Source organism: Myxine glutinosa, chromosome 4 (genome assembly GCF_964187855.1).
Source record: "Myxine glutinosa chromosome 4, kmMyxGlut1.1, whole genome shotgun sequence".
NCBI classification, from domain to species: Eukaryota; Metazoa; Chordata; class Myxini; order Myxiniformes; family Myxinidae; genus Myxine; species Myxine glutinosa.
In genome coordinates, this window is record NC_136264.1 from 151,819,307 (window position 1) to 151,831,844 (window position 12,538).

Consider the following 12,538-nt stretch of genomic DNA (forward strand, 5'->3'; position numbering starts at 1 on the left):
AAAAAGGTGCAAAAACAGATCCTTGCAACTAGACCAATCAGCCTGCTCCCAATTATCAGCAAAGTGATGGAATCCATCATTGCTTTGGATATCAAATCCTTCCTCTTCTCCAATGGCTTGATCTCTGATCATCAATTTGGATTCAGACCAGGTCATTCTACTCTGGACATGTTGCTTCTGCTGTCTCAACAATGGATGGAGGTCCTCAATGCCAAACAGGAAATCAGAGCTGTCTCCCTTGACATATCACTTGCCTTCGATACGGTCTGGCACCCAGCTCTGCTCACCAAACTCTCCTCCTATGGTATCCATGGAAATCTCCACTCATGGCTTGCGGACTTCCTCTCTGGTCGTAGGCAACGTGTGGCCCTGAATGGATTTCTCTCATCTCCCCTTCCTGTTCTGGCTGTAGTTCCTCAAGGTAGTGTTCTGGGCCCTGTGCTTTTTCTGGTCTTCATCATTGATCTCTCCGACTCTCTGGAAAAACCTCTCTATCTCTTTGCTGATGACTCCACTGTCTGCCGCTCCATTCCTCATCCCTCAGATCGGCAGTCTGCAGCCTCCTCACTCTCTGCAGACCTGGACAAAATCACAGACTGGTCAAACAAGTGGAACATGTCTTTCAATCCTGACAAATCTCACACTCTTACAGTCTCTCCGAAAAGACCGACTGGAAAACCCTCCCATCTACTTTCTCAACAATCCTCTCCAAGAAGTTCTATCGCTAAAGCTTTTGGGTCTCAATATCTGTCATGATCTTTCTTGGGAAAACCACATTTCCAAGCTGGCCTCCAAAGCCAGTCGCCGACTGGGCATCCTCCGTCGTGTGAAGTCCTTCCTTAGCACACCTGAGCTCCTCACCACATACAAGGCTTTTATCTGCAGCTCAATGGAATACTGTTCTCCCCTCTGGGCTGGCTCCGGTGCTCCTGCCTCACACCTAGCTCGGCTTCACGCTGTTGAAACCAAAGCTTTCAGAATCATTGGAATCTCCTGCGATGAAGCTAACTCCGAGGGCCTTTCACCCACTCACCGCAGGCAGGTTGGTGGTCTTTCTGTCTTCTACCGACTCCTCTCCGGCCTTGCTCCCCCAGCTCTCTCTGTGTTCTGTCCCCCTAATATTCCTACAGGTCGCACAAGATCTGCCAGCAACCCTCTTATGGTTGAACTGCCAAAATCTAGGCTCTCTGCTCACCTTCACTCTTTCATTCCCCTCTTCTCCCGCCTCTGGAACAAACTCCCCCACTCCCTTCAATCCCACTCCTCCCTCCAGGTCTTTAAAACAGCTGTTCACCACCATCTCTTATCTTCCCCCATCCAAAACCTTGATCTTTTCTACCCCTGCTAATTCACCCCAGATACACTTTTTTTGAAATTCCAACTTCTTTCCTGGAAGTCCTTGCAGTGTTCATATGTTTTATACCTCTCCCCAAGCCCTCTCCCTCCCACATTTCTCTCGATGTCCCTGCTCTCAAATGTTATGTTTGTGTCCTTCCCCCTCTCTCCCCATCTTGTCAACCGCTCCCCTTGTTTTGTGTTTTATGTGTCGGTTTGACTTTTTGTGTGATTAATGACTCTTTCGGAAATGACTCAACTCTTTCACGAGCCTCGATCTTGTATACAAAAAAAAAAAAAATTGTCATCTCTACCTTACTAGTTTGCTCTTTCTTGCCTCCCTGCTTTTAGGCTTTGGTGTTGACCAGTTGCGTGATGACAATCTAGAGACTTACTGGCAGTCGGACGGCTCTCAACCTCATCTGGTCAACATTCAATTCAGGTATCAAAATTCGGATAAATCCTTGCATTTTACCTGTGGCAGTTCATATGGTGTGTTGCAATTTAGTTTGATGCGTCGTGATATGTTGTGATCTCATTTGGATTGATGTGTTACGGTTTTCATCCTTTCAGGCGGAAGACTGCTGTAAAGACTGTATGCATCTATGCAGACTACAAGGCCGACGAGAGCTATACACCGAGTCGGGTCTCGCTCCGTGTTGGAAACAATTTCCATGACCTGCAAGAAATTCGAGTAAGCATGGGACTGGGGTTTGGGAGTGTGGGGAAGAGGAAGGGGATATTTTTTTTTGAGGAAAGTGAGGATGGTAGTTATGATGGAAAGCATAATGATGGATTTATAGTCGAGTTAAAAATATAGAACCTTAGTTGAAACTTAAGGTTCAAAATAAATTACCTTCAGGCCACCTTTCATCAAAGCCTCCAACTTTTGATAATTTGTTGCTCAGTGCAAATTTGTTTCATCTGTTGAATTTTTTAAAAATTTTGTGTACATGATTGAGGCTCTGTGGAAGAACTCAAACAGAACCTAGGGTAACAAAATGGAAAGGGGGAAGCACCAATAGCAGAGTAGAAGTTAAAATGATAATGAGATCAAGGGATGGGGGAGAAGGACTCATGGGGTTAGACATGCTGCACATAAGCACAGCAAGAGGAAGGAAACACAGCAAGAGGAGGACGAAGATGAGGATACAACAAAAAAGGAAGAAAAAAAGCAATGACAACTAACAAACGAAAAGTGGTGAGGGAGAGGAGGGAAATTCACAATAACCTAGAAAACGGAGTGCTTGGGAATATGGTATTTGAGGTAGAAAAGATCATGAATATGGATGGGGGATAACCCGAGGTAGTGGTGAACAGCTGTCTTGAAGTCCTGGGGGAAGAATGGGACTGCAAAGACTGGGGAAGTTGGTTCAACATGTGAGAGAAAAGGTTTCTGTAGGGCTTACACAGACCTCCATCAACCTCCTGGTGAGACTACCTAAATCCAGGATTCTGCTCACCCCCACTCATTTGTTACTCTTTTCTCCCACCTCTGGAACAAACTCCCTCACTCTCTTCAATCCCACTCCTCCCTCCAGGTCTTCAAAACAAATGTTCACCACCATCTCATCTCCTCCCCCATCAAAAACGTTTATCTTTTCTACCCTGTTAATCCACCCCAAGCCCACCTCCTTCAAATTCCCAGTTACATTTGCAGAAAGTTCCAGTAGTGTCCATCTTGTTTATCCCATGTACCCCACCCCAGCCCAATTCCCTTACACAGATCTCCTGATGTCCCTGTTCTCTACTGTTTTGCTTCCCTCTCTCTCCCCCTCTCCCCACTCCCTTTATTATATGTTCTATGTGTTAGCTCATATACGAGCCTCAGCTAAGGATACAAAAAAAAATTGGAACCTTACATTGAGCAGCAGTATATTTTACCTCGGGCCGACGTGCATGCTATCCATATAAATGCAACAGCTCTGCAACGGCTGCACTTTGACAACACTGCCTGGGATTTCTGCCAAGTTGTTGGGATGTGAGCGGGGCAAATGTGTTACCCACTACCAGCTGGTCCTGAGCACTCACAGCCGCTCAGGGCAGAAGGTTGTTATACCAAGCGGAGCCAGCTTGGGACAAATAGCTGCTGAAGCTTTCCATCATGCTTGTCCAAAGAAGTTTGCAATGCCACATTTGCAGATTTCTTCTGAGGAAAGTAACTTTAAAGTTTGTCTTGTCTACAACCTTTATTTGTGTGATCCTTTTAAAATGGTGGTGAGCACCGCTAAAACGCTTTCTTTTTGTCTCTCGTTTATGATGAATTTCTTCAACCCAATCTTCATGATATAGCAGTTGGATCTGGTGGAACCAGGTGGCTGGGTGCACATCCCATTGGAAGACCCCGGTGGGAAACCATTGCGCACTTTCATGATCCAGATGGCAGTACTGGCAAACCACCAGAATGGGCGCGACACCCATCTGCGCCAGGTGCGGGTCTACACGCCAGCTGAGGAGATGTCTCTGGGTAACCTTCCACGATTCACCACCACGGACTGTCTTAAGTACAGCACCATACGTTAGTCAAGGATGGGTGGGATGATGGAATGCATGGGGGTGGGAGTGAAAGACAGGATTGTTTTGCTGCTGTCCAGGTTGCACATTTGAAATGTTACCATGACAGTGTCAATATTTTAATGTTTTTTTTTTTTAACTGGCCAAGCTGCTGACTTTTACGTTTGGTTTTTTTTGCCCTTGCCTTCGAGGGGAATTTCAATAGCGCGTTTCTTCTTCATTTCCATGGTCTGCCAGTGCATTGGTATGCTGCTAGTAAAATTATATATAAATGAGAATATTGGGCCATTGTTCTAACCGTGGATTAGCAACCCAGCGCACCTTCATGGGTGTCTGATTTTGACAAGGTCTTTAGAAAAAAGTTTTGGTTTATTGGTTAACAACCAGCACCAAAAGACAGCTTGTTTATACTCAGAAGTTGTTTTGATTTGTCACGAGTCTTTGAAATTCTTCTTTTTTTGTTTGTTTATACAATTAAAAAAAACCCAACAGTATGCTTGTGTTCCACGACTTAAAATGCAACAGCGTCATTCAACACCAAAGAAAGCAAGCTTGTTTAACTGAATTATACTCTTACACAGCGATATTTTAATCGCAATCTAGAATCTGTTTTCATCAAGAACTCCACAATTCTGTATGATCTGAGGATCCATCAACTTCATCACCGTGTCTCTTCACCTGTTTTGGGTCCATCTATATATTAAAATTCACAAAGAAATGGAACTTTTCCTATGCTTCCCCTTTTCAATTTTTCTCTTCTTAGTTGCTACCCTTACCTGTGTCATACACAATCTTACAATATAAATTTGATTCATCAATATACAAAATCCTTTATCTGCATTGAATAGCAATGGTTAAAATGTGGACATATATGTAACACGTCATTTCAATGTTCTTCATAACTTTGTTGTTCCCCGTCGCACCGCAGAGCGAAGTGGGGACTATGGCTTTCCCCTCCGTCCGTCCGTCCGTGTGTGCGGGCAGGCGTGCGTAACCGAAGGACCGCATTCGAATTTGGTGTGTGAGTGCAACCCACGTCAAAATCCAAGATGGCCGCCGCCATGTATGTTTGATGCCATGTATGTCTGAACCTTGTGAGCTGAATATCTTGAAAAATAAGCGAAGTACCAACTTCTAATCTGGTGTGTGGGTGTATCTAGGCACAAGGAAGAATGCTCTTGAAAATTGGGTCGCCACGTCAAAATCCAAGATGACCGCCGCCATGTATGTCTGAACCTTGTGAGATGAATATCTTGAAAAATAAGCGAAGTACCAACTTCTAATTTGGTGTGTGGGTGTATCTCGGCATAAGGAAGAACGCGATTGAAAATTGGGATTGGGTCGCCACGTCAAAATCCAAGATGGCCACCACCATATATATGTCTGAACCTCGTGAGCGAAATATCTTGAAAAATAAGCGAAGTACCAACTTCTAATCTGGTGTGTGGGTGTATCTAGGCACAAGCAAGAAGGCTGTTTAAAATTGGGTCGCCACGTCAAAATCCAAGATGGCCGCCACCATATATATGTCTGAACCTTGTGAGCGAAATATCTTGAAAAATAAGCGAAGTCCAAATTCTAATCTGGTGTGTGGGTGTATCTCGGCATAAGGAAGAACGCTATTGAAAATTGGGTCGTCACGTCAAAATCCAAGATGGCCACCTTGCGTCTTCCACTTTGTCAACTCGCATCACTTCACCGACGGGGGACCTAGGCGTAACGCTTGTTCTTGTGGCTTTTCTCCCTCCTCTCTCTCTCACCCATTCAATGTTGTCTCTATAAATGCAAGTGTCGGTCGGTGTTTGTTGGACAAGTAAACACTATATTTTAACTAAAATTTGATCTAAGGGAAATAAATTAACTTAATATCATGGGAAACGCGGTGCAGCTGACGTTTTGAGTTGAGCCCTTTATCAGAGCCAAACCTCAATTATTATCCGACATTATGCATCTTCTTTCTTTCACTTGATAGCATCAAGTGCTTTTGCACCAACAGAGAGCTAATGCTCAAAACTTCAGCTGGACCTCGTTTTACACGGCGCTAAATATACTCTGAACGTTCCATTATTTCATCCCATGCCATGTCATCATGGATACTTGTAAAAATGAATATCACAGTGCATGACAAATACAAAGGAATAAGTATGGTTGACCATTGTTACATAACTATGCTGTAGGTCATTTGAAAAGTAAATTGCAAAATAGGGGATACATAAATCAAGGAACAAGTGGCATAATGCCAAATAAGGTGAGTAAGAACTATTGGAAGCAGTGAGGAAGTTATTATACTTGTGCATACATCTCTACATTTCCCATGTCAGATATTTGCTATTGTCATTTATGTCATGCTAAATATATTGTCTCTCTCTCTGTGGTGCTTTGCCAGAAGGTATGTTCAGTGTTGCCAAAGCAGCATCACACCATGGATTACACTGGGTGGTTTGCTTTTTCCTTCCCAGCATTAGTCATGGCAGAAATTTCTAAGATGGCAAGAATCCCAACCAAGATGCTGGTTGAAAGTCACCTAATCTTTGCGAAAGACTGTCCAACTAATGCTATCAGATGGGCCACCCAATTTAACATCCATGCGAGGGCCGGCACACTTTGTGATGCAGCACCTTGCATGCGAAAGACCAATCCGACAGTTTATAGTCGGGTCGGCAATCAAATCCAGTCTAGACAGCTCAAAGGTAAGTGTTCTACCTCTTCACCATCTGTTGGACACAAACGCAGTATATAAACTTTAATGTTGATAGATATTTTGAAAGTGTAACAAATGGTATGTTGTGTCCAAGCTACATAACATCCCTGTCAAGTAATGCTTGTACACATTGTGTTGCATTGAAAAGACAGAGTGAGAGTTTGTACATCAATTAATGACTGTAAATAAACTAACAATAGCAGGACATAAAATAACAAGGCTGTACACACATTTTCTTTTTTGTCTGCCCAAGTAAAACCTCTTATTGAACACCTGTCCACCAATTTGCAAGCGGCGGACATTCTACATCATCCATTCGTCCCCTTCGATCCTGATGACGTGGTTCTGCTGACTCAGGCTCTCCTTCTGTACACCCTGCGCCTTGCTGAATACTACAGAAACAGACAATGCGTTGATGTATCAAACAGTGGTCCAGTGACATAAGCATTAATGGCAATATTGCAATAAAGATTAGAGGGATGGATCAAGATTGGGATAATCACTGTTACAATCGTACACGCAAGGCGTGGTTCTTGATTCCCTGGAAGGAGACGAGGCGGCGTAGGATGGCTGCAGCTGCTGGAGATCGTGGCTGATCACCTTGCATTTCTTGGGATGGAGCTACATGTCGCAGATGGAGAAAATAACGGTGAAATCAGATTGACACTGGCAAATAACACCTGTCTTGTTACCCCACATGCACAAAGTGAAAAGCAGGGTTATGTAATTAGTTCACTCTGTCTGTCTCTCTCTGCCCATAAACGTTAGTTTATGATCGAGGAACAACTTGATTTCAATACATGACTTTCAAAATGGTGTATTCTGAGCCAGAATGCTCTGCGTGCATGCACAGAAACCCCAGGAAACATTGGAGTTCAGGGCATCTTGTATAAATATACATTCACGTGAAAAAGTAAGTACACCCCATGTAAAGTTTTGACTTTTTCAACATATTTCCACATACAGCTATTTGATCTTCATTTCAACAATATTGATAGATAAAGGTGATATAATATAATAAATATCATGAAACATTTACATTTTGTAGTCCATTGTATAATTTAAATAAACATACCGTAAATGCAAATTTCGCATGTGGAAAAAGTAAGTACACCCCTACATTTATCACTACTTCAAATACCTAAAATTAGAATCAGGTGCACCAGCTCCTCATTTGCTCAATACACAGATCCTCACACACACAGCATCATCTAACTAACTACTTCCCCTAAAACTCGTGCTTCCCCGTCTTCCCATTAAACTAAGCACACCCTCATCATTATCATCCATCTAATCTCTCTACGTCCCCTCTACAGTACAAATGTCCCTACTTAATTATCATGTCCTCCACCAGTCTGCCTTCTAATTCCCTAACAATTGACCTAGCCCGCCCTCGGCTAGCTTCGGTGCCCCATGGAGGCAACGATCGCTGGTCCCTCCATGTGCATGTCACTGCCATCCCCCTAATCTAATGCTCATGAGCCCCGGTAATGAGGAATGGTAAAGCTACCATCCCCCCATGCCGGGCACCATTCCCCAACACTATTGCTATCCGTCCACTACTGTACTCGAGCCTCTCCATGCGGAAATACATCGTCGTCACAGCTCGGCTTCGAAAAGCCGAGCGATGCATGCGGGTGGTTTGTCTACTGTTGGTTGGGTCCGTCCGGCATTTTCGATCCAGGGGAGGAGGCTTTGTTGGGCCAAGGTTCAAGGCGCCATCTCTGCGCGGAGCCTTGCGGTCCCACGCACAATGGCCCAACCGCCCACGGTCGGAGCACCGCAGCCGCCAGGGAGCGTGGCTCCGAACTCTCCTACCCCCCCCCCCTCCCCTTGAACCGTGCCGATTGCCTTTCCCGCCACGACGTGGCACCGACCATACAGGGTGGGGCCCGGCGTGAACCGTGCACGCCGGTCCTTGTGAACCGTGCACGCCGGTCCTTGCTCTGAAACTTTGTCCATCCAGGATGGAGCTTCGCTGGCCTGACTCCACCCACAATTGTAACCTCGAAAAATCAAATCTCCACCATTTTGTTTGCTACTTTTAGGCCTTAGGCTTCAGGCTTCACGTGTACATTTGAAGACCGAACACCACATTTTCTATCATGAAATAAAGGTACGTTTTGATTACAACTCATGCAGTGGAAATGAGGTAATGCATGTTTTATTCGGGAGCACCCGAGGCAGCGGTCGACTGCACACCACCCAAATAAAAATTCATACAATCAAGGGGACTTTGTTAATTTTTGTTATCTTGTTATTTCTTCACTGTATGTACTGTACTTCACTGTACAATCAAGTCATGCAATCATCCATTCTGCTTCAGGCTTGTAAAGTTTGAGATGACACTCAATAAAACTTTCATGCTTGGGTTTATTCAAATAAAATAAAAACTTTTTGGGAATGTCTCCATCAACTGAAGTACCATATTTATTGTTTTTCCTTTATCTTGCGTGTACACTCAAATAGGATAAAGTGTTTAGGATTGATTGGTATATCACAGACCTGGCATATCAAGCACTCCGTTGATCACATGGATGACTCCATTGGTGGCCATGAGGTCGGTCTCCTCCACCTTCTGCCCATTCACAGTCACCGACCGATCCTTCTCCTGGAAATTCGGGAGACAATATTAGGAATAGCTCACTTGCCCTCGCAATGCATAATTGAAGCCTTCACAGATGAGGTCAGGGCTATGAGTAAAACCCTGTTCTGGTAATTGCACGAAGACTTCTTGTGCTGGAAAAGTATTTTTTTCAAGCTGCTACTTTTTTTTTGAGGATCATTCCACTAATGAATGGATGATTACTCGAACTACATGTGATCCCATGACCACTTGCGATATTTCACGTGCAAGAATCTACCATCTGAACAAAGTGTCAGCCTAAACAATGCAATTGCCATGACTTGTTGGGATATTGAGAGAGAGTATTTTATCAAACCCTTTATATATTCTTGGATAAGGCTGATGAACTTTTTTTTTTTTTTTTTTTTTTTTTTTGTATACTGAATCGAGGCTCGTGAAAGAGCTAACATTTATTTCACAAACAAATCAACCAGACAAACAAAATATATAAAAAGAGGGAGCGGAAGACAAGATGGGGAGAGAAGGGGAAGCACACAAACATAACATTTGAGAGCAGGGAGATGTGTGGGAGGGAGAGGGCTTGGGGGGAGGAGGCGTGGGAAGGGGGGGGGGGGGGAGTTTTTGGCTGTTCCTCAATATAAAATTTGAGGGAAGATAGTCTCATGAGCGGTGTTCGATACCTCAGTACTGTGAAGTGGTGAGGTATCGATTCCAGTGGCTGTGAAGATCCTACCCCTTGGTGGGACCATACTACGGCTGGCAGTGATTGCCGGATGCTCCCCTGTTCCTAAGTATCCCCAGTGGCGAAGGAGAGGGGTCTCCAATGGCCTGATTAAACGCAATGTTTTGTAATGATAAATAACAGCAAGGCAGCAGCAATAAACAAATGCACAAGCGACCTTCCCTTACCAGGCAAAACTTACCCTACATGTTGCCAAAATAATGGTTTACACACAGGGTGTAGGGTGCGGAAGATGGATGTGAAAAAACCTAAAGTAAACTTACGACAGATATAATAAATGAGCCAAGGGAGGGGTTAGGTGTGGGATCAGGAGGGGTGGGCTAGGGGTGATATGATGTCATTACGGAGGTACGGCGGCTGACTCTGCACACCACCATTTTGATTCCAATTTCGTTCAGGCCGAACATATCGGCGAACCTGTCATATATCACAATCGCTATGTTCTACCTTTACGTTTTTCATTCAGTGTGAAACACAAACAAACCGATTGTTAAAATGACCATCAAATATCGAAAGCATCGGCATTACGGATCTTCCAACGACACAGTACGTATAGGCCTAAGGCTGAATGCCTTCATGCCTCACCTTCAGGCTGCTTTGGACAAATTAGCCTAGGTTTCTTAATACAGTAGTGTTGTTTTCGTAATAATAAAAATAGCGTTAATACTAATAATATAGTAAATCTAATCGTAACACTGCAATCCCTTTGTCATTATTGCAAAGTTTCTAGATTGAAGCGGTGTATGGTTGGTTCATTGTTGACTCAAAACATAGAATAAACTAATAGTAATACCGGGATTAGCCGGTATCGTGCATGTGTCTTGTGGTGAAAAGAGTCCTTAAGTTTTGCAGTTTTGTTTTTAGTTTATTTTAATCCATATTTAAATTGAGCAAACGAGGGAGTTCTATGCTTCAATATGGATTCATAATGACTGTCCAGACGCTTTGAGCTCCCTGTATCGCAAGGTTCGGTGCTGGGGATCTGCCTCTGAGGCCTACATGGTTCTGCAGTGACCGACCCTCTGATGGCCTCGTTGCCGGCGAGGTTCACCCTCCCTCCCATGCCAGCATGGACTGCGTGCCCCTGTTCGTGGTTGTGGTGGTTTTTGCAATGTTCATGTTGGTATCCCCACCCAGGTCATACTATCGTCTTCAGCTAAAGTATCAAACAAGCCCAGCTACGCCGCTGTTAGACTTCCGGTCTTGTTTTATATTGCTTCTTGAAATATTACCATATATAATTTTGTGTGCTCCTTCCATATTCTTTTAAAGGGTTGCTGCTTTCATCGATTAATAATTGTTACTGTTGGAGCCTCTGCATTTAAGCTTCCATTCCTGCTTTGTCTTTTTCAATTCCTGAAAGAGGGCTTTTAAAACTGGCATCTTTACGATTAAATAGACACTATTTTTGTTCCAAATAAATTGATTACGAGCTTGCTAATGGTACCATTTGTATTGTTCTACGACAGCAGGAACCGCTACATTATAGCCCGAGGTCCTGCTTCTTAAATCCCATAGAGACTTTCTTTAAAACAGGAAGTTTTAACATTAAACGGTCCTATGGTACCATTTTATTAGTCCACTACCAGTGTACACCGGAGGAGACTTTGGGTTTGCACGCCGTCCCTCCATCTGTCAGTCTATCCATCCGTCAGTCTGTCCGTCCGTCAGTCTGTCAGTCCGTCACACAAATAACAGCTTTCCAGACTTTTTTTCTAAACGCTTAATGCTAATGATTTCAAACTTGGCACATGGTTTCCTCATGATAGTTTACAGATCAAGCTCGAACCTCATGACGTTTCGATCATTTTTGACAAAGTTATGGCACTTTGAACTTTGGTAATTTCCCCAACAGTTTTCCGGACTATAATTTGGAGTGCGGTAAGTCAAAGCTGTTAATATTCCTTGTTTTAACTCCAATTTACATTCTGTTTCCACTTTTAGTGAGAAGTAGGGGTCTGTGCAACCATTCATGAACTTTATTTGGTGCAAATCGGATAATTCTTAGCCGGGTTACCTCAGACCGTGAGTTGGTAATTATATAATTCACAGTTGAATATGTGCAGGCCGCTCCACGGAGCGACCTTGCCGGCTTATTTTAACTCCGATTTACATTCTGTTTCCACTTTTAGTGAGAAGTAGGGGTCTGTGGAACCATTCATGAACTTTATTTGGTGCAAATCGGAGAATTTTTAGCTGAGTTACCTCAGACCGTGAGTTGGTAATTATATAATTCACACTGCCGGTAGGGGACATGTATTGCAGCGCAATACTCGGAATGCTTGTTATTCTACCTACATGGTTCTGCAGTGAACAGGGTCACGTGTTCAGGGGCACACAGACAGCAGGAACCCTTTACAATGAACCGTGACATACGGACGGACAGACGCTAGGGATAGACAAAGTATGAATGAGTGTGTGTGTGTGTGTGTGTGTGTGTGTGTGTGTGTGTGTGTGCGCAATATAGGTTAAACGTGAATGCTTACCACTTTTACTTCCAGCGGTGTTCCCTTTGTTGATGTCACAAGGTTTGTACCCACAGGCACCATCCCACCACGCACAAGAGCCCCCTGGCTCAGGTGTGCACCAAGAAACTCGGCCAGCTCCTCTCGGTTCCCTGGAAACACGGTGCTTGTGGCATGTGTAGAAAGAAGCAGCA

General features: G+C 44.0%; 2 protein-coding genes across 6 annotated transcripts in view; one reads left to right on the plus strand and one right to left on the minus strand.

The window, feature by feature from the left end:
• ANAPC10 (anaphase promoting complex subunit 10) overlaps nucleotides 1-4,577 on the plus strand; it is a 33,347-nt gene extending 28,770 nt beyond the window's left edge. For 2 of the 4 annotated variants that reach the window (XM_068113843.2, XM_068113846.2), the window contains exons 4-6: nucleotides 1,687-1,777; nucleotides 1,909-2,029; nucleotides 3,628-4,577. In XM_068113843.2, coding sequence (XP_067969944.1) covers nucleotides 1,687-1,777; nucleotides 1,909-2,029; nucleotides 3,628-3,858 — 443 coding nt within the window. In that variant the 3' untranslated portion in view covers nucleotides 3,859-4,577. Of the gene's footprint in view, nucleotides 1-1,686; nucleotides 1,778-1,908; nucleotides 2,030-3,258 lie in introns of all 4 variants that reach the window. The other 2 variants (XM_068113844.2, XM_068113845.2) reach the window with 2 other exon arrangements.
• LOC137425417 (transforming growth factor-beta-induced protein ig-h3) overlaps nucleotides 4,200-12,538 on the minus strand; it is a 59,500-nt gene continuing 51,161 nt past the window's right edge. For both annotated transcript variants that reach the window (XM_078776629.1, XM_068113841.2), the window contains 4 exons: nucleotides 12,366-12,496; nucleotides 9,056-9,161; nucleotides 7,068-7,171; nucleotides 4,200-6,942 (listed from right to left, as the gene is read on the minus strand). In XM_078776629.1, the coding sequence (XP_078632755.1) occupies nucleotides 6,904-6,942; nucleotides 7,068-7,171; nucleotides 9,056-9,161; nucleotides 12,366-12,496 (380 nt within the window). In that variant the 3' untranslated portion in view covers nucleotides 4,200-6,903. The remainder of the gene's footprint in view (nucleotides 6,943-7,067; nucleotides 7,172-9,055; nucleotides 9,162-12,365; nucleotides 12,497-12,538) is intronic.